Consider the following 22533-nt stretch of genomic DNA (forward strand, 5'->3'; position numbering starts at 1 on the left):
AACATTAGTTTAGTGCGACTCCAAAGCAGGAATCTCTCCAAAGGCTTATAGAGGGAGGAAAAATGACACCCATTTTAATTAAGGAGACTGATACAGAACATCATGCCATGTAGAACATATTCATTCTAGTCTAGGATACAGTTTTGAAAACCTCTACAGAAGCTGGAAAATTCTCTAGAAAGTTTCCTTTTGACACAAATTCCAAACAGGACGCTAAACTGTTAACTAACCGCTGCAAAGCTGGTCTACTGATCTTATGTTCACAACAACACATCAGTTTGTGTTTAGTAAGAATAGCTTTATACCAAAATAAGTGCTTTTGCCAAAGAATTGTATCTAATGGGACATACCAAAGGGGGCCATCACTGAACCTGAGGATTAGATCTGGGAAAAACAAAATTCTTTTTCTATTATGCATTAACAGCTGGCTTTTGCAAGTTAGCAGTCAGGTTACTTTGACTTTTCAATTCAGGTCTGGAACACCAAAAACAAACCAAAAAAATCATCCTGCTTCTTACATCCAGGGATTCAGAGTTTCCTGAGTAGGCAGCTTCAGAGTTAAAGAATAAATATGAGACTCTGTTATTACACAAAAAGTTTCAGACAATTTTGTGAGAGAAATTATGTAAGAACTTGATGCTCATACGAAAAGGAATATAGAAGAAATTACTCAAAGATATTCTATATTCAATCAGCTTTTTGCTTTCCTTGATTGTGAAACTGAAATGTACTTTACTCATTGTATGTCAAGCAAAAGAAGTGTCTTTCTCACTGCGCCCCACTTCATCAAAACTTTATCAAATGAGGAATCTAATCAAACTGCTACAACTCCCCAGAATAGTCTCTGTACCTGAACAGTAAAGAGATGTGTGGACTCTCTTGGCCATTTTTACTACAGGAACTAAAAATTAGGAAAGAAAACTGCATGAAATCTTTCTTCAGAGAATAGGATTGATGCAGTTGTGAGAATAAAACAGGGAAATGGAAAGATCTCCATAGCTCATTAGCTCTTTCTCTAAATTAAGTACTAGTGGCAGCAAGAAGTGACAACTCGCGCTCTGCTATTCAAGGACTCCGAGAGAGGGAATAGAAGAAAAGAAGAACTTGTAATTCAAGATTGGAGAAAGTTTATTAGCTAGGATTGGAAAATGTAACATCTCGTCAAGCTAGCTTGTCTAAGAGAATGGAAATACTCTCTGTAGAGCCTTCCCAGAAAGCAATCTACAAGTATTATGCATAGTTCTAATATAAAGGCAACGTAAAAACTTTTTCATAGTTCAAATAACTACAACAGAGAACATCTAACACTTGATGCTCTAAGTATGTAATTAATACTTGTTTAAATACAAGATTTCAATAAATTTGTTATGCATATAGCTTCACCTAAGATCATTTGTCTTCATTAGTTGTTTCTATGTTCTATGACTTGTAAAGTTCCACATTTTTCACTTTAAAAGCCACAGAAATTGCTCAGTTAGAATGTACAGTCTACATTTAAAAGCACTGCTAACTTTCTCAGCTTGTAGTTGCAGAAATCTTAGTTTCTACGCAGCAAAAAAGGGGGCATCTTTTTGCATTTTATTTATGGCTACTCATAAATGCCTCAAACACCACCTGAAGGATGGAAGGTGATTTTATTCTTAAGTTCTACCATGTTATTAAAAGTATAACTAGACTGTCACACTAACTACTACTTTGCAATCTCATGATGTACTAATTAACAATGGTTAAACACTTACTTCCTAAACTGGGATGCTTAACAATATTCATATTAAACAAAGATTATTTAATACTACAAGCAAGCCCATGTTCTGAATATCTTATCTCCTCAAATAGAATCACAGAATCATACAATCAACCAGGTTGGAAGAGACCTCCAAGATCACCCAGTCCAGCCTAACACCCAGCCCTAGCCAGTCAACTAGACCATGGCACTAAGTGCCTCATCCAGGCTTTTCTTGAACACCTCCAGGGATGGTGACTCCGCCACCTCCCCGGGCAGCCCATTCCAATGGAAAATCAGTCTCTCTGGCAAGAACTTCCTCCTAACATCCAGCCTGTACTTCCCCTGGCAGAACTTGAGACTGTGTCCCCTAGTTGTGTTGCTGGTTGCCTGGGAGAAAAGACTGGCCCCCATTTGGCTTCAACCGCCCTTCAGGTAGTTGTAGACAGCAATGAGGTCACCCCTGAGCCTCCTCTTCTCCAGGGTAAACAACCCCAGCTCCCTCAGCCTCTCCTCATAGGGTTTGTGTTCCAGGCCCTTCACCAGCCTTGCTGCCCTTCTCTGGACACGTTCCAGAGAGGAAGACTCTAGAAGACAGCACCTGAGCTAAGCAGAAACTGGTGAAAATGCTCCTGTATGGGGCCACTGAAAGAATTACAGCCATGCTATAGGAGTAATTGCTTGCAAAATTCATGTTACTTGTATTTTCCTATATTTTATCACTGTCAAACACTATGCAAAAAACGCTAGAACAATTCATCACAAGAAACTGAAAACAAATAAAGAGCTAAATTAAGTTGTTCAAAATATTCTCTGAAGTTGTTAACTACATAAACTGAAAAGCACTGGCTTAAAAGTACATCTTAGCATGCTAAATTCAAGGAAAAAGTAGTGTGATAAACAGAGTCTAGATAACATAATTATTTGAGTGACTAGTTATAATTAAATAATAATTCTCTTATCCATCATGGAAGTCTGCATCTAGTAATGGGTAAATTTATTGTAATAATTACTCAACAGCAATAAGTGTAATTCTGGAACAATGTTCACAGCAGCTGATTAGAAGATTTTCACTGCTATCAACTGACTTCAGAATAAACCTTCTTACCTGCCATGCATCTTCCTGTCATCACCATCTTCATTACAACAAAGTGAAAAAAATACAACACAGGAGTGGTTTTCAATGAAAACTTACCCTATAAAAAGCAGTTGTCAGTGGAAGCAATGCTGCAGCAATGCTGTACTCTTCTGAAGACGAACAGTCCTTCAAGAAAAAAACCAAAGACAGTTAAGTAAAACAATTTTCAGTGTTATGCATTATATTTTCACTTCTGCCATACAGAGTCCTTCTGATTTCCTTCCTATACACAAAGTAGTATTTTTCATCACCTGTTATCATGTAAGAACACTCTAAGTGTGTGTACATATACATATCTTTCCAGGACTTCTGCTAGAGAGGTATTGCAATGACTGTTCCTATTTCAGGAATTTATTAGCAGCTTTCTCACTGCCATGTCTGAAACAGTATTCCACTAACAGAATTTACAGACATAGCCTCAACTGCTTTACATTTTCTGAATTATTTCCTATTGTTATCCATGACCTTAAGCTCGATTTGGAATTCTGCACATGTATTTATTGTTTAAAATAAAGATACGATAAATATTGTTACTATTTTTCCACTTATTCAGAAAACTTCCAAATTAAAATGAGACTTTACAACTCCTAGGAATGTTCTGTGGTTTTCAAAGAAATACTTATTTCTGCACGTGCTTACTTTCACCCTGGTGTAAAATGATCCATCTTCATTGTTTTAAGTTACCTATTTAATCCCTTAGCTCAAATTATTTGTAAGATTTTTGGCTTATGCCCAAAATATACATAAAAATATCTTTATAAAAACTGAGCAATGTACCTTCACCTAGAGAGCATTCAATATTCCAAGAGCTAACATATGTCTCAGAGATATATATCACCACCACATAAACAACACAGTAGATTATTTTTCCATTCCTTCTTGCAAGTATGAAATTCTCCACATATTCTTTGTCAGCAGTAACCCCTGGACTTGTAGTATGGAAGTATTATCTACATACCTATTTTTTCTTCTCCACCCTATGACAAGAAATGTAAAATTACCTCAGTCAGGAATAAAATACTATGCTGGTTTAAGAATAGTCAAACTAGCTAACCATTTATCTGCTTTGTAGCTGCAAGACAGAATGTCATAATTAGCTAAGAATTGTAAGCAATTAATTGAGACTCTTGGAACTAAGCAATCTAGCTGCCTTACACATAATAATATCTTTACCCATTGTGAGAAATGTATTGTACAACCACTGTAGATGTAGACAACAAATAGCATAAAATATTTAAAGCTGTTCCCCTTAATTTGCACAAAATGAAGCTGACACATCTGTGAGGAACAAAAATTACTTTCAGAAAATTAATTTCCTAAACCCAGTGGGTTTTGACAGTGAAAAACAAACTTCCACCATGCCACGTGCAGTGTGCTGCTTTGAATCCATGCCTATGGACTGGCCATACCAATCACATATACAGACAGTTGCTGAAGCCTCTAGCAGATTTCAAGTATTACAGGAATCCATGTATATATAAAAATAGCTTTACTATACTAAATTTACAAGGCAATAATAAAATGAGAATGTTTTTCCTTGCATTTTTTATTTTGATAACACATGTGATTTCACAAGTGATTTACGGTCCCCTCAGCTTAAATATGCAGCAAAACTCTGGTGGGTAGATCTTGTCATTACAGGGCAGAACTGACAGGAAGTGACATACTTTGACCACCTGGATAGATGCATAGGACTGTTAGTGTCTGGTGAGGCATCAATGGCTTTTGGAATCTGGTAGGTGGCTTAAGCATCTGGTACTGGAGACAAGAGATGACTCCTCCTCATTGTTGACTTCAGAATGAATATTGACCTAAACTTTTGTTTGGAAAACAAGGTATTGTATGTCCTCATTAAATTGAGATGCCCCCACATTCTGGTCCTAGTGATGAACATCAAAGAAAAGCCACCCCAGGCAAATGTTCCTCTTGATCTGCTACTGTAGGTGCTTTACACCAAACATTCAGAAAGGCTGCACATTTTCTCTATGCAGCTCCTCTGTACTTCCAATCTCACCACCAGCCAAAACAAGAAACATCTTACTCAAAGAAGAGCTGCCAAGTCTGCTGTGTGTTGCATCCATCCCCAACTCTGCACACCCCCACTCCCTGTCCCCAGCTTCTTTCTCAATAAATACATTTCTGTCTAGGGTTGAGATCAGTCATTTCCTTCTCCTCATAACAAATCATGTTTGGGAAATCAGGTACCTCAATTTACCTAAGTTACACATTCTCCACTGTATTTTTACTATATTCCGAAAGTACCCAAACATGTACCTTTTTTAGCGAGGTACTGATAAATGCAAGAATGCCATCCCTTTCGTCTAAGCACATCTGAGTTTCTTTAACAGAAATGCCATGCATGTTTCTGAATACTGTCATGAGGCCCATGGCAATAAAGTTCAACATACTTAGGCTGTAATCTTCTCCCAAGGAAATGGTTGGGATGCCAAGATGCCTTTTGACTTTTATTTCACAGCAGGGCTTCATTCACAGTGACTCTGTCCAAACCTTAAACTACACCAGCTGTGATACAAGGTCCTGCACAGTAATTTGTAAAAAGTATTTGACAAACAACATTCAAATTATATGATACATTGCAATTAATGACAGAACAGTGATCAATATCCATTAACTACTCAGTTGGATAGGGGCAATTAACACATAATATACCCACAAACTGCAGTGTATTCCTAAAGCCCTAGCAGATCAAAGTACTTAGGCAGTGACAGCAAAACATAAATACAGTATAGTATGTAAACTACTTTCCAGACAGCCTGTTAACAGAGGTAAAAAACAACAGAAAGTGCTTAAAGTATGAGAAGGAATGTTAAAATATGTGCAATATTCCAGTATAGATCACTTGTCTACTAGCTATTCTGTTCACAACTCCACAGCACACATTCATTTGGTGCACAGCAGCGTCTCTACTCAATTATAAGCAAAAATCATTAACTTCCAAACATGCAGGAAAAGTTTCAGCTGGCTTAATTTAAATTTTCTTTTCTTCTCTACTTTTCGTGCGATTTTCTAATTTCATAAACTTTTCATAAGAATGCATCACATCATCAGTGCACATTCTATACAATTTTTACAGCTTCACAGCAATTAACACCTTTACAAAAATAAATCAGATTTCGGTGGGTACGTAAAGTGACCCTCTGAAGAAAGTTTTTCACCGCAGAAAAACATTGTTTAGATAGAAGTGGAATTTTACATCTATCTTATGAAATACAGAGTGGACGCTCAGATCAAATCCATTGCCAAAAGACTCTGGGTCTAGTTCACTGCGAAGACATTGAACAAACAATGGCTCATGAAATGTAACTTGGAATTAAGTCTCACTGAAAATTTTCCATTGAATAGCACGTGATAGAGAAGTAAGATTTTATTTATGCTAAAAATCCTGAAGGACATCATTCTAGAAAAAAGAATTTCTAAACTCTAAAGTTTTCCCCTTGGGAGATTTACTATCTTTACAAGTACCTTGTCAATTATAACTAATTTTCTGGAGAAACAGAAATAAAACCTTGGCCAACACCTCAAAGGCATGGAAGTGGTTCAGGGGATCTACAAGATAGACTGTAGGGACCAAGTCCTCATAGAAGGAATTTTCAAACACACAAAGAGCAAAAAGTTAATGAGAACAGAAAGCACAAACTGATCAAGGGAAAATGGATCAACCTCTGCAATGGATTAAGATCTGTTGATGAGGAGTACACGGCTTCTGACACAGGCATCTTTGGTATCCTTGTAAGCAAAGCTAGGAAGACATGGTCTAGATGAAAGAGCGGAAAACTGATTGCCACATCAGACTCAAAACTGTGGTCAGTGGTTCTAAGTTTAACAGCAGATGGTTATGAGTTATGTTTTCAGGGGCTGATACCGTGGCAAGCACCACCCAGTAATGTTAACAACCTGGAAAATGGCACGAAATGCACCTTCAACAAATTTCTGGAGGAGTGGTAAATACATGGAGGGCAGGACTGCCACTAACCAGCATCACAGTTTGTCAGAAACGGAATGAAAAGAACCTCCTGAACTTGAACAAAGAAAAATGTAAAGTCCTGCACAAAGGACAGAGTAACTCCATGCAAAAACATAACCTGCTTATGACCAGAACCTGGAAGCATGTGCTGTGGTATGCATGTCAAATCAAGACACTGCCCAAAAATTCAGAAAAATATGCAATATTAGTTATTTTGATTGATTGTTGTTTGCAGAAATTAGCAAAATCTGGACAGTATAGACAGCTCCAAAGAACTGGTAAAATAGATAATACTAAAATTGCACTTAACAGGCATTAAGCATGAGCGGAAATCAAATCATTAAGTATATTGATGTTCGGGGGAAAAAAGCACTACAGGAATAGGGACAAAAAGTGAACAGGTTTAAAGTAGTGATATTAAGTATCTCAAAAAATCTGAGGCATAGAGTAAAAAAAGTAAAATTGGAAACAATACATAAAACTGGTGAGAGATGGCTAAGGATATCTTGTATCAAGTCAAAAAATGCTAAAGTCTCACCAAAACATACACTCAGAGCAGGGGCAAAAGAACAAAACAATGAGAGTTTGAGGATCTCATCCAGGAGATGGAAACTGTCAGCAAAGTGCAGAAGTAAAAGAAACCCAGAAGAAATATACAAATACATGAAGGGAAACCACTGTGCTTGACCAGCACAGAAAAAAAGTAAAGTCAACTGTAAATTATTTTAGAAAAAGAAGATCATATAGACTGAATGCACCCACAGAGTTCTGGCAGGTGCCCCTGGGACATACGTATTTTTGGGGATGTAATGTGGCCTCTGGGAAACACACTTTTCGCAAACCACCAGAAGTGGAGTCTCTTTCTCAATACGTATTTGACATCTTGTTGCTGGACAGCTTCAGTTTTTCTACACCAACCTTGATAGAGCAGCCTTGCTACAGTTTTGGCAGAAGCACCAGGGAGTCTGTGTACAGCTGCACTGAAGGACAAGAACAACAACGACCAGCTGCTTCTGGAAGAAGTTTTCTTGGATCAACTTTGCTGGTGCAGCTCCATTTCTGGATTCACGAAACAAGTGGCAGCTGCTGGAAGAGGATACTTCTGGGATGAACTGCAATGGCTGCAGAATTTCAAAGATGACAAGGGGAGTTCTGTGGAGGTTTTGAGGTAATTTTCCTTATTACAAGGTTACAAATTCAGGCAGCAAGGGCTTTTCCACACTTCGGCACAAACAATGCATTGTATGAGCTGCACTGGTGAATTTGATGGCACCGTTCACCATTGCCTTTGAAGTACACATTTCTTATTCTGACCTTAGAAAGGACCACAATGTGCCAGCCAAAATTCACTATCACTGTAACAGTAATGTGGAGGTGCTGCACATACGCTTTTGATTAAAATCTCTAGGAAATATATTATCATTAAATAATGGACCAAATCCTTTATCCTCATCCCAAATTATTAAGTACAGAGATATATCATGCACACTTACTTTATTAGCTACTAATAATGGCACCACTGCAGCCAACATGCAACCATATAAGGATTATCCCCTCTCATAACAATAATTAACTTAAAATCAACACACTAGTTGAAGCATTCATACATCCAAAGAAGTATGATCATTTCATCTGGGCACATGCAGAATTGACAAACCCAACACGTTTCAAGATAGAGCATTCTGAAAAGCATTATTCTCTGCCAACTAGCATACTAGTGCCATAAGGGCCTCTAAGGTCAGCTTCTGTATACTGACTAAAAAAGCTAAGCTATACACTTGTTCATTTCATTTTTTAAAATATATTGTTATATTTAAAATTTTGAAAATTAAGTAGGAATAGATGCAGAGATTTTTTTTTTTGTCAGGATGGAAAATATGGGACATTTTCCCTTTTCTAAGGGGTAACTGGGAACATACGACATTCCCTGTAATTCTCTCTCTTAACGAGCATCTTTGTTTCTCTTCATGCTCCCAAGAAACTGTATTATCAGTTACTGCAACTAAAAATATTCAAATTGTCATGGAACTAATTCACACCAAGAAAATATGTCCACTTAAATTGGTTAAGAATTACTCGGTATGAGATGACTTTGAAGAAAAAAGTCATTTTACCCATGAACAAATCCTAATTTCCTTCTCCAAAACCAGTATTTACAGAGAACCTTAAAACATGTACATGGACAACACATAAGCTCAAAAACGTTTGTAGAATATTCAGAAAATTTCTGTCTGAAGAAACAGTCTTAAATGTGTTCTTCTGGAAAAACATCCAAGAATCTGCAATTCTCCACACAGGTCTGATTACTCCTAGGTGATCTCAGATGAGATGAATTTCAAGTAGGTTATTGAAGACAGTGAGTATTTGTATAAAAGACAAAACCAGAATGCTGACATATTCTAGCACACCTGTTCTTACTTGTCATCAGCAAACGACCACAGATTTGAAGCCAGGAATGAAAACCATTAATGGCACTCTGAGGAGACTTCAGGTAAGATCTTTCTGTTTAGTCTTGAGAAGGGAGGGCTGAGAGGGAATCTTATCAATAATTATCTGGGGGGTGGGTGTCAAGGTGAAGGTGCCAATCTCTTTTTGGCGGTGCTCAGGACAAGGAACAACAGATACAAGTTAGGATCACAGGAGGTTTCATCTTAACACAAGGAGACACTTTACAGTGAGAGTGATGGAGCACGGTAGCAGGCTGTCCAGAGAGGTCATAGTCTCCTTCTCTGGAGACTTTCAAAACCTGTCTAGATGCAATCCCGTGTGGCCTGCCCTACTTGATCCTGCTTTGGCAGGGGGGTTGGACTCAAAGATCTCTGGAAGTTCCTTCCAACTGCTAACATTCTGTGATTCGTCTCCTCATGAATATGTATTTCAATAATAGAAAATTATGCTTTGGAACAGTTAATTACAGTTTGCTGGATGTATTTGAAGTTAATTATCTGATTCCTACTGTTTTCATATGCAGGCTGTATCTTCAACTTGAAATTATAAATTAGACAAGACTGACAAGAATCAAAATCTTGGTTACATGATACTTTTAAACCAAGTTATCCTCAAGTAGTTTTTTGTGATGGGCATGTGTAAAATCCATGCGGTAGTCCAAGTTGCTTTAAATCCAGCTGAAATCTGAGTAATCAAGGCAGCTCACTGGTTTGGATTTTCTCTGTAGTTACAGTTACCATGTTTTGATCCATGAAACACTGCTGGGTCTACTGAAAAACCCCAAGCTTACTGTCAGTTGTTTTGTTCACAGAAAACAGCAACTAGCCCTGTAAGGCTAGTTACACCGAGAAGGGATTGGGAAGGTAACAGCCATGTGTCATAGCCAAATCAGAATTACTGTCTATGACATTTTTACACATGTGATTCAGAGGCTGAGAAACAAATTGTGTTAACATAACTGCAGTTGTGGCCTGTGGCTTTTACACAGTACTACATATGGTTAGGATTTCAGCTATTCCCAAATGACAAAGGCAAGGCTCCAAAATAGTCCATTAAAATAAATATTTCCCATCACCTTTTTAAGTTCTTTTCACAAAAGCAGTTATACCTTTTAACTTCATAAATATAACAGGTTAAATGCCAATGAAATCTATAGTCTAGAATCTTGAATTTGGCCTGAATAGAGTCCATTTTAGTCCACTGACTTTGTTCCCATTAGCACTTTTTTCTCTTCTTATGAAAAGAAACCAGCAATTTTATTTTGTCTCTGCTCTAATATGAAAATAAAATAAAACAATTCAGCAAAGACTTGACTGGTCTAAGGCTGTGAACCCCAACTTATGCTGGCACACAGATAAAATAAGAAACATGTTGTGGGTGGCATCATATTTTGTGCCATCTTAAAATTACTCTAAAATGCCACATATGTTCACTATTTTTTGTTTGCCATATTAATGCATTTGTTAAAAGTTTATGGAAAATAATAATAATAGAAAAAATCCAGAACTGGCCTGTGTTTTGTGGTATTTATCTCAACATCACACTTCAGTTTTTGCATACAAGCTGCCAAGATTTCAGTTGTTTAAACCAAAGGTTAGACAAATATTATTGCAACCAGATGATTAGAAAACTCTGAATCTATTTCAATATTCTGTTTTAGAAATTACTATATGGGAAAAATAAATAAAACCAATGATCTTACAGCCATCCATTGGCATCTTCTATGCAAATTCCTGCAAAGCAAAACATTTCTAAGCACACGACTCCACAAAATTCCTTGTAGAGACAACAAACCAGTATTCTACAAAGAATGTTTATTCCACTAAGTTAAGCACCACCAATGATGAAGGGAGCATACACCTCACTCACAGAGCAAAGCAGCATTCCACTTCATCTGCTCTGCATCTCAGTTTAAGTTATTTGAAGGGTGAATCACAACGTGGAAAGACTACAGGGAGATTCTTGCAAACAGGCAAGGATCTCCCTATAGTATCTAGTGATACAACATTTCACTAAAGCTAAATGCACATGTCCATACAGGTGGATGCAGGGATGCAGTAAATGAATGGGCACAGCACATCAGTATGTACACATATCTAACAAATCTACATGGAATTATGTACCTCTATTGAAATACACATCACATACATATAAAACGTAAAATAAAACTCTGTGTTCTCCTTTCCTATTTCTATTACATAGGGAACTTGCAAAACCAGGAGTCACTGATTTGACATAACATCCTCTATTAGCAAAATGTCCATTATTTCCAACATCAAAGACTTTCACCAAAGACTTCTTTTTTTCTTTTTTTTACTACCTTTCCTCAGTCCAGCGCTTTCACAGGCAGGCTGGAGAGCAACTACACAGCAGCATAACACAATTCCTAAACCAGACTTGTTCTATTTACAGCAGTGAGTAGCATACAAGCACATGTCTGCTTTTCATCAAGAAGACCAAAAATATTTAGAACACACAGTTATTAGGAACAGTTGGCAACCACAAGGCCACAATTAGCAGTAATGAACACTTATGAGCAGTCAGAGCCTACCACGCCAATGCTCCAAGAAGCTGCATGGCCTCAGTAAGATACCTATGCCACAAGCATGCTCTGCAGTAACAGCAAACATAGGAGGACTGAAAACAGGCAACGTCAGCAGACATCCATCAAGTCTAAAGACTGCTCTGGCTGACCTATGTCCCAGAGACCCAACTGGAATGGGTGAGTTTGACCACTCCTTATCCCTATCAGGGCCTGCTTGGCCTTACACCCTCATCCAGTGCCTGAGGATCCTTACAGTTGTGTCCAAAAGGCTATCACCTCTTTCTTTATCTATCTGTAAGCCAGATCTCACTGACTGAAATCAGTGCAGCTGGCTGCAGTTTGGATACTGTATCCTATATTCCCTTCTAAACTAACTGCACTGCTAGGGCTAGAAACTCTTCAAGATCACAGCTCTCAACATTGCCATTTTTGTTGCTCTTTTCCTGCAAGGGCCTGGATTTTGGTTGTGCAGTACCCTATTAGTGCATGAGGAAGGCTGTGGAGCAGCCTGCGCTGGATCCAGATGGTCACAGCTGGTTCTAGCCAGTCACAGCCATGGCTGGAATCCTATCATGAGCCCCAGAGCTTCAACCAGCCAGAGAAGCACAGCTTTTGCTTCTTCTTGCATTAAAAGCAATACTAGATTACCCTTTGATATTTGTAGTCACACGTTAGGCAGAGACCCTGTTAAAACAGGACTGAATCCTGTTCTGGGAAGTGTACAGAAAGGTAACAGAGATAATCCATGCCCCCCATGCCCCGCAACCTAGACAACAAGTACATCTATGGTATTAACAGACAGGAGGACACGACCACATTTTCATTCTGGCATTTCTGATCCTGCTTACACGAGCAGCAAGAGACCTGGGACAAACTGGGAAACTCTCTGCCACCTGAAGCGCTGTGGCAGCAGACATTTCACATCAGACACGACGACACCAGCAACGTGGTGGGGTTATCACTAGTCGTGGTTAACATTCTGTCCTTCATCTAGAGAATTAATACACAGAAGCTCTGAAAAAATACCTGGCCTTCGTTTGCATGGGCTCCAGTAAAACAGGAGAAGACATACTTTTTAAAAGCCTGTCCCTGTGTGCTAGGGCCACAAGCTAGCCGGGACCGGAGGGCAGAAATGACACTTACCCCTTTTAGAGAGTAAGAAGGGAGATATTGCCTCAGCAGGCCTGAGCGCAGGCCAAATCCACCCTCCCCACCTCAGGCCTACCAGGCCTCAGCAGGCCTCATGGCGCAGCTCAAAATCCCCTGCCAGCTAGAAGCTGCCTGCCCCACACACACCAGGAGGTACACAGGGACATGTGTTCTTCCCAGAGAAAAGAGAAGGGAGGAAAGGCAGGGAGGGGAAAAGAGAGACATCAGCCAGGCACTGCCTTATAAGCTGTGATAGCAGAGAATGGAATAGAATAAGAGTGTTACAGTATCCTGGGGTGACCAGGTCCATCCCCTGGAACGGGACTTTGTCTCTGCAGTTCTTTTAACAGAACTGAGGCTCCGACCCAAACTACCACAAAGACAAACCTCATGCTCAGCATCCATGAATCCCTTGAATGGTATCAGAAGGATCTGCAATAAACTTGCAGCATGGAACCTTCCTGGTTTTGTAACATGTGGTACTGTTCCGAGTTAGAGTTCAGTTTATGTCAGTAACAGAGTTTCTTGTTCAGAGGACGCTTTCCAGAAATGGCCAACATATCTCTTTAAACACACATGGTTTGCAGCAATCCCCATTATCAGTAGCAGAGGTTTGGTGGCTGGGGAGTATCAGATTTCTTATCAGCATGAGTAAATCAGCCAACTGGGACTGGTATTTCCCAGGGAAAGCCATCAGGCTGGCACGTGCGACACACCAATCCCAGCTCAACCCAGCATGTACAGCAGAGAGCCAGGGCTTTTGCCCAATTTATCAGCTATGCCTGCCTGCGGCCATTCCTCCCTCTCACAGCTTTTTAATCAGCTACTACATGCCTTCTGGCTACAGCAATTTTAGTTCACAGAAGCCAACTGAAATGTGAAATAACATTAACAGAAAAACATGACTTTTGGTGGTACGACTGCACCTCCAACAGTTTAGTGAGATCTTAAAGCGATAATGCAGTCTAACTCTCCCCCAGAAACTCCCTATTAATTAACGTGGTATTTCCCCACAGACTGGAGATCCCTCTGGGTTAAGACCACATCTCTTAAATTACATTTTTGCACCTTTATAACAGACGTTTAAATTACTTGGTCTTATGACCTATAGCTAACAGCACTCAAGTTACCAGAGTAAAATGCTGACTTAATCAAGGGTGAACTTAACCAAGTTCTTGATAATGTATTTTTCTTTTGAACTGATGGAGGAAAACTCTACAATGTCACAATTTACACTTTGTTCCAAATAACACAGTTGAAAAAAAGTGTACAGTCAAATTATAAATCATGCTTTTATCTTAAAATTACTTTAAATCATTTTTGAGATTAAGAGCCTCCACCTAGAGGTGTAAGCAAGTAAGCTGCATGCTTTAAGTTTGTAATCAGAGGTGACAGATGAAATAACACATATATAATACTTAGCACACTTCAGTAGTTCAAGCGCATTACAGTTTATATATTGCAACAGTGTATTACAAAACTTGTTATAGTAGCATATCAGTTGTGTAAGTTGAATTCGGCTTTCAGGTTACAGGGGTTAAAATACCAACATCTCAATTGAATCCCTAATTTGATACAATTACTTAGGGGCAACAAAAGGCAAATTATAACTAAATACAGTCAGATTACCAATTAAATACATACTAATACATTCTCAGATATGAGTGAAGATACTGATACATATAAAATATTTCTGACAATGAATTGTGGACAGTAAAGCTAAAAGAGAACAATTACTCAAACGAAAGTCAAAAGAACCTATCCACATGTTGTGCTCTTACAGGTAGCTGCCACCATATGTTGATGTTCATTCAGTACAAAAATACTTAAATTACAATTGAGTAATACCTTCCAAGAGTTTCTGACAAACGGAGATGACAACTGTCAAAAGTCAAATTACCATCAGAATCCATGGAAGCAGAAAAGTGTGCTTTCTTTTTGAAGTATACTCACACTTGTGATGACAAAGATGACAAACAAGTTTTTCTACTGAGAACATTTTAGGATCTCAGAGTTGAAAAAGACCTGAAAAAGCTAACACCCACTCCTTACAACTAACACCCATTCAATAGTTACAAAAATAAAATAATTTAAATATATATATACACCTCAATTATTAACAACAGAAACAGTTTCATTTGTGTTTTTCAAATCATGCAGATCTGTATAGATCTGATAACTTTATCCTTTCAACAACACATACCTTGAATCCACTGTCAGGTAGTATTTGTGACATCACTGTAGAACATGCTACCATCATCTAATTATTTTGCTCCTCCACATCACTCTAACCACTTTTTTGCTTATCATAGTAACCAAAGGCAGCCAAAGAACAAAACCTTCACATACTGTACCTGCAAAGCACAGTTCATCATTCGCACAACGTAGTCAAACTGCTGATGATCCAGTATAGCTCGATTTTGTTTAACATGCAGGCCTAACTCTTGTGTCAGGCAGTGCCGAGCTGCCTTTCCTTTTAGAGCTCTCAAAGCTGCTGGCAGAGTCTGTAAAGAAGAAAATCTAACATCATGAAAGTGAAATTAAATGGCATTATTAATACTGAGTATCATTAATTCTTTATCAAAAAACTGCAAGTGACAGTATAATAAATAACTTTAGAAATGACTTATTAATTTGAATATAAAGCTTTTATTAATGGTTGATTTAATCTGAGTCATTAACAACTACTACTCCCACTTAAAAATCAAAGCATTAAACAACATTTCTCACCTACATCTGTAAACAGAAATGACTGAATATGTCCAGGCATTGAACATATGTGACATCATTTATGTGTGCCTTTTGTTTACATTAAATACTGCTAGATCAACGTACACCTCTATATAAAACACATGATGTGGACCACACCATTTATAATATAAATTAGGAAAAAGGCATCAACACATGTAATAATACAAACAGGACTTCAAATCCATTAGCTTCATATCACCTATAGAATTGCATTTAGATGATTAGTTTTATTGCCATTTTGTTCATTTAAACAGTTAAAATAATCACTGGTAGTTGAAGCAAGACTTCGAAACGCACTTTATGACAAGGCCAATCTCTATTCACTCTTGCTCATTAACAGAACAGGGGCTTATTTAGGAAAGTTAAAATTCTATTTTATTACCTTTTCAGTTTCCAAAAATTTGTTGTCAAAAATGAAAGAGATGCAGTTTCTAACAACTTCCAGCCTCTGTGCGCTGTTGAAAACTGTACTTCCTTTTTCCATTATGGAAACTGGCGAAGACAAGGAAGAATATACATCTGTTGAAAGTCTTTGGCAAGAGCCACAGAGAGGATCAGAAAGTTCTTTTTAAACAAACAAACAAACATTTTAAATGTGCTCTCTATTTTGTTCTGTTAAGCAAAGACCACTAGTAGGTGTTTTACAGACAGGAATAGAATCTTAAATCTTTAGGTTTCCTATAGTACCTGAAGAAGAGAGCACTCTTAATTTTAACTAGAGCAGTCGATTCTACTTACTGCTTGTTTTATTTGTCTCATATTTGCACAAAGAAATTCCAACATCTAATATATTAATGAGATATATACATAACCATAGATCACTTTTTGTAGAAAGTGTGTGTGCTGCAGTAAACTACATGGCCTTGCATATTTTGTAGCAGTGATGACTTTTTCCCTCAAGAATTCATGTGCCATACCAAGAATTCTGTGACATGGAACACAACTTGACAGATGTGTTCTCTATACAGATTCCAATCTGCTAAGATTGGAATATTATTTTCTAAGTGCAGTGTTTCACTTTGAATTTTCAGGAAAACTCAGAACAGAAGACTGCCATTATGTGTTCCTTCAGTCTTCTATTTTTCAGTCTAAGCCGCTCTCCATGTTTCCTAGTAGGTCACATTCTCCAGACCACTGCTCATTCTTGATTTCTTCTGGACTCTCTCCAACTGAGCCAAAAATGGAGACAGTCTTCTAGTGCCCCAAAATGGATATAAACAGTCCATTTGAGCTCTTACTGAATACAATGAATTGATTTCTCCATGGCATTTTTTTTTGCAAACGCTTGATCTATTTGGGTGATGTTAGTCCTATGATTATATCCCCAAATTAAAGTTCTGTAGAACTGTTGTCAATCGTGACTGTGTCATACTTCATTTGAAGAAAAACAGTTGAGAAAGACAGAATTCAGCAGATCTTGAATTTGTCAAGACTAATTTGAATTCTAATGTCATCTTTTAAAAGGCCTGCAAGCTCTGCCAGCTTCATGCCCTGCAAGTTTTCTAAAGACGCTTGTTTACAACAAATTAACACTGACAAATTTGCCTATAAGAAACAGATTTGCTCTTGCATTAAAATTAAACTGACAGGCCTATAATTTCTAGTTCTGTTCTTAATATTTAATGTAGGTATATCCATTTTGAGACAGATGCTGTGCTGTTCTTTGCCTTTTTCCAGTAATTTACATGCATTCCACTACTGTCAAAGGAGAAAACCTAATAGTTCAAAGCTTGATTCGGCCAGTGCTACAAGGATATTCATCAAACATAGAAGAGTAAAGAACATCTAATTTCACAGTTCATTCTGATTCAGATAAAATCCTTTTTTATTATTACTAAGTATGCCACTCACACTCTGGATGTTTGACTTCTTAGTAAAGACTAATGCAAAAGGACTTTTAAAATTGCAAAGACAAAGAGTCTACATACTAAAGATTCCTGCAATCACTAAAAATATTCCAGCATTAAACTGGGAACAACATATTGCAGTCATGTTAATTATATATATATACACACTCACAAGTGAGATGAAATGACAAATAGGTAAGTCAGGGAACAAGTAGACATACCAACTGGGGGACCTGCTGGAACAACACACTTCTTGTCCCCTCGGGTGGCAGCAGGGGCACCCTGACTCCTTGCGAGGCCTTCCTGGAGGAGCTCCTGCACCCGGCACTCATTGATCCGGGGGAAAGGGAGGATGTGAACCCGCAAGTGGGAGCCCTCTGTGGGCCGTGGCACCTTCTGGAATGCTATGTGGGGATTCGGATTCTCCTGCGGGTCAAAAGCAAAAGGTTAAAGAGAAATGTGTTAGTGTTGTTGTCTGTCTCATGCAATATCTCAGCCAAATATCTAACGACTAATATGTTCATATGACCCTTAATTCATTTTCTGTAATACTATTGTTAGAGGCTTTAATAAGGCTTTGTTTCTGACAACATGGAAAATTCAGAAAGAGAGAGATGAAAAGAAAATCACTAAGCTTTTAAGTTAACTTTAGGTAGCTTAATGAATATTTAGGACTTGAACAGAAATTAGTTGGACAATCAACCTCTTCATTGGAATGGGGAAGAATGAAACTGGAAATGGTATTCTAGGAAACAAACTAAGAAATGGGGGTTGGTTGGCACAGCAGGCAGCATTTGCTGAAAATATGCCATACTGGATGTATGGCTTTTGCACAAAAAGGCAAGAAAAGTAATGTATTTGGCACAGACAGGTTCTAGCAAAGAAAATAACAGTTTACATACCATATGTGAATATACACTAAAAACACAGAATGCCAATGAACAGTAGTTAATAGGTAAATCAGTGGTACATTAAACTCCTTTAATATGTACAGAGAGCTGTTGACAGTTAAAGTTTCAGTCTTTTGTCATAATGCACATGACTACCATAAGCATTTGGTTCCATTTTCAGATACTAGATTAATCTCAGAAATATGAACTTTCAAAGTTACTATCTCAGGTGTAGAAGTGCAGCAGGTATAGTAAACTTACATTTTTGAAGAGTTGTTCTGCAAGTTCTCTAACATGTTTTATCATTTTTGGTGGATTACCTTCCTCAGCTTTGATTCTTTCAACTTCAAATGCTACCAACTGAAAAAAAAAAAACCAACAAAACAACACAACAAACAAAAAGAGGCAAAAAAAAAGTTTATTATTCAACTAAAAGTAAGTTCTTACTAGTTTACATTATGAAATACTAGTCTTAAATTGAAACTGAGCAATTAAACCCAAGCACTGACATTTTCTTTACCTACAACAAAGTCCTATGTACCTAAAGTATTCCTTCAACATTCCTAAAACAGTAACCCATATTTCTCATGTATTCTACTGTTACACACAATTAATACAAATGTCTATTTGTACTCCACATTCATAGTTTTCAAATGCAAAAAATGGCCCAGTTTAGATTGTTTAGTGCACAATTTAATATTTCTCAATTATAGTTACTTTTCATTGTTTCTAATAACATAGTTAAATTACTAGCACATGTGATGCATTATGAAGTTCCAGAAGGTACAACATTGCCATGATTTATTCAACTGTTTAACTTCAATTGTATGAGCAGGGCATGAGTTTACAGAAGTAAATTTGAAATGTGTGCTTAGTAGAAAATGAAGATTGAGAAGATTAGTGTAAACTTAATGTAATAAACAGTGAGGATTAATTTCAATAGTTTTTCACATGCTAAAATGCCATGTTTTAATTTTCTTGAGAACACAAAACCAGTTTTTACCTCATCAAAAAGATCACAGACTCTGAAAGGAGGACCTCTCTCTGACACAAAACCAGCAAATGCCATCCCATTGAGAACTTTGGTTAGAAAATCATTCTCAATTAAGCCTCGCTGCCCCAGGAAGGCTGCCTGCAATAAAGACAGAAAAGAAGGGCATGTATTTTATCAGCATCAAAACTGCAAACAAGCATTTACGTACTAGTAGGTAAACTTTTTCACCAGCTTATAGCACTTTCTAATTAAATCTTTTCTATCACCAGTAGCTTTCTATACCTAAATCCAGGAGTGATGTAACAGGACATTAGATGGAGACATTTTACAAATCTCACAAGCAATAAAACAGGACAATTCCTCAAACTTTCTTTTGTGTTAAATTTTAATGTTAATTTCATTTCATGTCTCATCACTGTTCCTACAATGAGTTCCACTAAAATGGACTTCTACAATGCTATGTCAAAATGGCACGTTTCTCATGTATAGACGACTTCATTCTTTAAAGCTCTAACACTTGTTAAAAGGCAAGCTAATGGGAGTAACATGACACAGGCAAACACTAAAAGTATGTAAGCGTTCCTCTCTTACCTTGTGGAAATGAATGACTGGTTCAGCATGAATTCTTATCAGCTGAAGACATGACCGGTACCCTTGGAAAAGCTGTGCAAATAGCCTCAGGAAGATTGCTCGCACCTCTTTATCCTGTAAGCAGCAATTGAAAATCTTGTCAGAACATTTTTGTATTCTTAACTTTTCCATCCTTTGCATAAACCTGTCAAACTCATCAACCAATGCAGCAGTGTAACACAGAAGCGGAGATACTTGTACACCTACAAAGCCAGCTCACCTACAGTGTCATAGGTCGGCTTGCAGTGGGCAATGACAGATTTAGTACACGCTCCCTTGTTCTCTTGAGACTACTCTCTTTCCTATGCTTGCCTCGCAGGCCCTGGGCAATGCAAGTGTACTGTTGGAGTGGTCATGTGGTGAACCATATGAAGGGAGAGAAAACTCATACTAAATAAAGAAAAGAGGGTATTCTAGTCTGTGAGCCTAAGATGACACTGCTGCTGCTGCTGCTACTGGAAGAACAAGGCTCAGGGCATCACAGGCATGACCAGAGTGATGCTAATATACTTGTCTAGGACTCTTCCAATTTAGGTCTGTAATCTACAGCAGCCAAAATAATGCAGGGTTAGTTTAAAAACTTTCAACTAGTAGATACCTAAAGTCCTGAATTATTTTTCTTTAAATGAGTAAGAGAGTGCTTACATAAAGACTGATTTACTAAATGGAAGTGATGTGAAAATTTGGGAGCAGACTTGGGGCAGTCACAGCTTCAGCTTTTTTGGATACAACTGAAGACTGATCAAATCCTGCATCACCTGTTATGTCATCTTGGCTCAGGCAGTTAGACCACAGTGAGGTCTAAAACTTGTCCTAAAAATTTGTTCATGGCCTCAGATTTCATGTCACAAAGGACTTTTTAAACAAAATAAGCTCAAAAATGACAAGCAGTACAGATTAACTAATCAGGTATATCTATTCTCCACTGGAATATGATCAATGCCATTCTATCTTAAGCACAGTTTTGTAAGGGCTCACTTCACTGTGAGGTAATTTTCTTTGTGCCCAGGCTTCTTCACAGAATTTTAATAGGTACATTTATGCCCTGACTTTCTAGACTACTTGAAAACATAGTTGATTCTTTGAGATTTAATAAAAAATTGCACTAATTTATAGCTTAATTGTTCAAAGCAAGATCTTAACTGAATTCTGCCATAGTTAAAATGAAATCTGGATGGTGTTTCTTATCCTCAGTAGTAAAATCCCAGAGCAGTAACAACGAGTGCTTTACAGCTTCTAATACACCTACACAAAACTTCAGCGTGCCTTCTCAAACTGACTAATTTTAGTTTAGACTATCAACACAAAAGCAATTCTAGACATTCATACAAGTTATCACCAGAATCTTTACCAAGTTTTTATCATGGCTTTACAACTACTTTTAATAAAAATTAACTAGATTTTAATAGAAAACTTTGTACACCTTTCTTTTACAATAAATAATTACACATAGTTTTATTCAGGTTGGGGTTCATTAAAGCCATTTAACTATGTATGGCTAAAAACCATATAACTCCTTTCCCAATACATCCAAGCATACAACAAATGTATAATAATAATCATTACTACTGTAAAAATGAGTGGTTTATGTTTTGCTGACACAGCTACCACTCTTATCCTTATTTGTATTTACCCTAAAAATCTAGATTTTTAATGATCTTTTTAATGTTTCTGAATCTTTTGCTGAAGAGATTTTTTTCTGGGACAGGGAGAGAGAACTTAATATTAACATAAGCTGTCCGCTCCTGTAAAATGATGCAGCTTTACTGGTCTTAAAAACAGAGGAGGCACAGACTTAACTCAACAGACAGCAATATTAAAAGAAAATAAGGTACTTCAATATTCATACAAATATGTTTATAAAAGCTTCCAACTTATTAGAATGCTACTAAAAGGGCTGAATGCAAAATCCGAAGTTATTTCTCTGCACCACCACCAATACTATAAAAAACATAGATATGGAAAATAAAACAAAGCAGAAATTCTTAAAAGAAAGTTAGTCTAAAATTTCAGCTTAAGAAACTCAGACATAACACAGAAATCTTACCAGCATTTTTGAGTGTGATAAAGCTGTTCGTGGGGGAGGGAATGCATAATCTGCTGTTTCCAAATCTGGATGCAAAACCTAGAGAATTTTTTAAACAAAATTTTTTCCCCTCATTTTGCTGAGGAAAGGATAAATTACTTCTTTCTTCTTTCTAAAATTAACATTCACTCACAGTAAGTACCTCAAATAATAGATTGAGTTAAATATGAACACTGTATGGAAATAAAGGTGGGGTTAATTTCTCAGCTTCAGGTTTTTCTAAGTCAGAGAGTTATCAAAAACTCCAATGACAATCAATGAAGCTTATAAATACAGTTAGGGATTTTAGAGTTGATTCATCTGAAACAGATTAATAGAAAATTCTTCTCTTTAAGATAAGACCTGTT

General features: G+C 37.4%; 1 protein-coding gene across 7 annotated transcripts in view; it reads right to left on the minus strand.

The window, feature by feature from the left end:
• Nucleotides 1-22533, minus strand: part of SBF2 (SET binding factor 2) — a 195226-nt gene that overhangs the window by 55465 nt on the left and 117228 nt on the right. For 6 of the 7 annotated variants that reach the window (XM_064163718.1, XM_064163723.1, XM_064163722.1 and 3 more), the window contains exons 10-17: nt 22148-22225; nt 20062-20175; nt 19480-19608; nt 18738-18836; nt 17808-18012; nt 16122-16231; nt 15343-15492; nt 2919-2987 (exon numbers count right to left, since the gene is read on the minus strand). In XM_064163718.1, coding sequence (XP_064019788.1) covers nt 2919-2987; nt 15343-15492; nt 16122-16231; nt 17808-18012; nt 18738-18836; nt 19480-19608; nt 20062-20175; nt 22148-22225 — 954 coding nt within the window. The remainder of the gene's footprint in view (nt 1-2918; nt 2988-15342; nt 15493-16121; nt 16232-17807; nt 18013-18737; nt 18837-19479; nt 19609-20061; nt 20176-22147; nt 22226-22533) is intronic. The other variant, XM_064163720.1, reaches the window with a different exon arrangement.

This window comes from Pogoniulus pusillus, chromosome 24, assembly GCF_015220805.1.
Source record: "Pogoniulus pusillus isolate bPogPus1 chromosome 24, bPogPus1.pri, whole genome shotgun sequence".
Classification (NCBI taxonomy): domain Eukaryota; kingdom Metazoa; phylum Chordata; class Aves; order Piciformes; family Lybiidae; genus Pogoniulus; species Pogoniulus pusillus.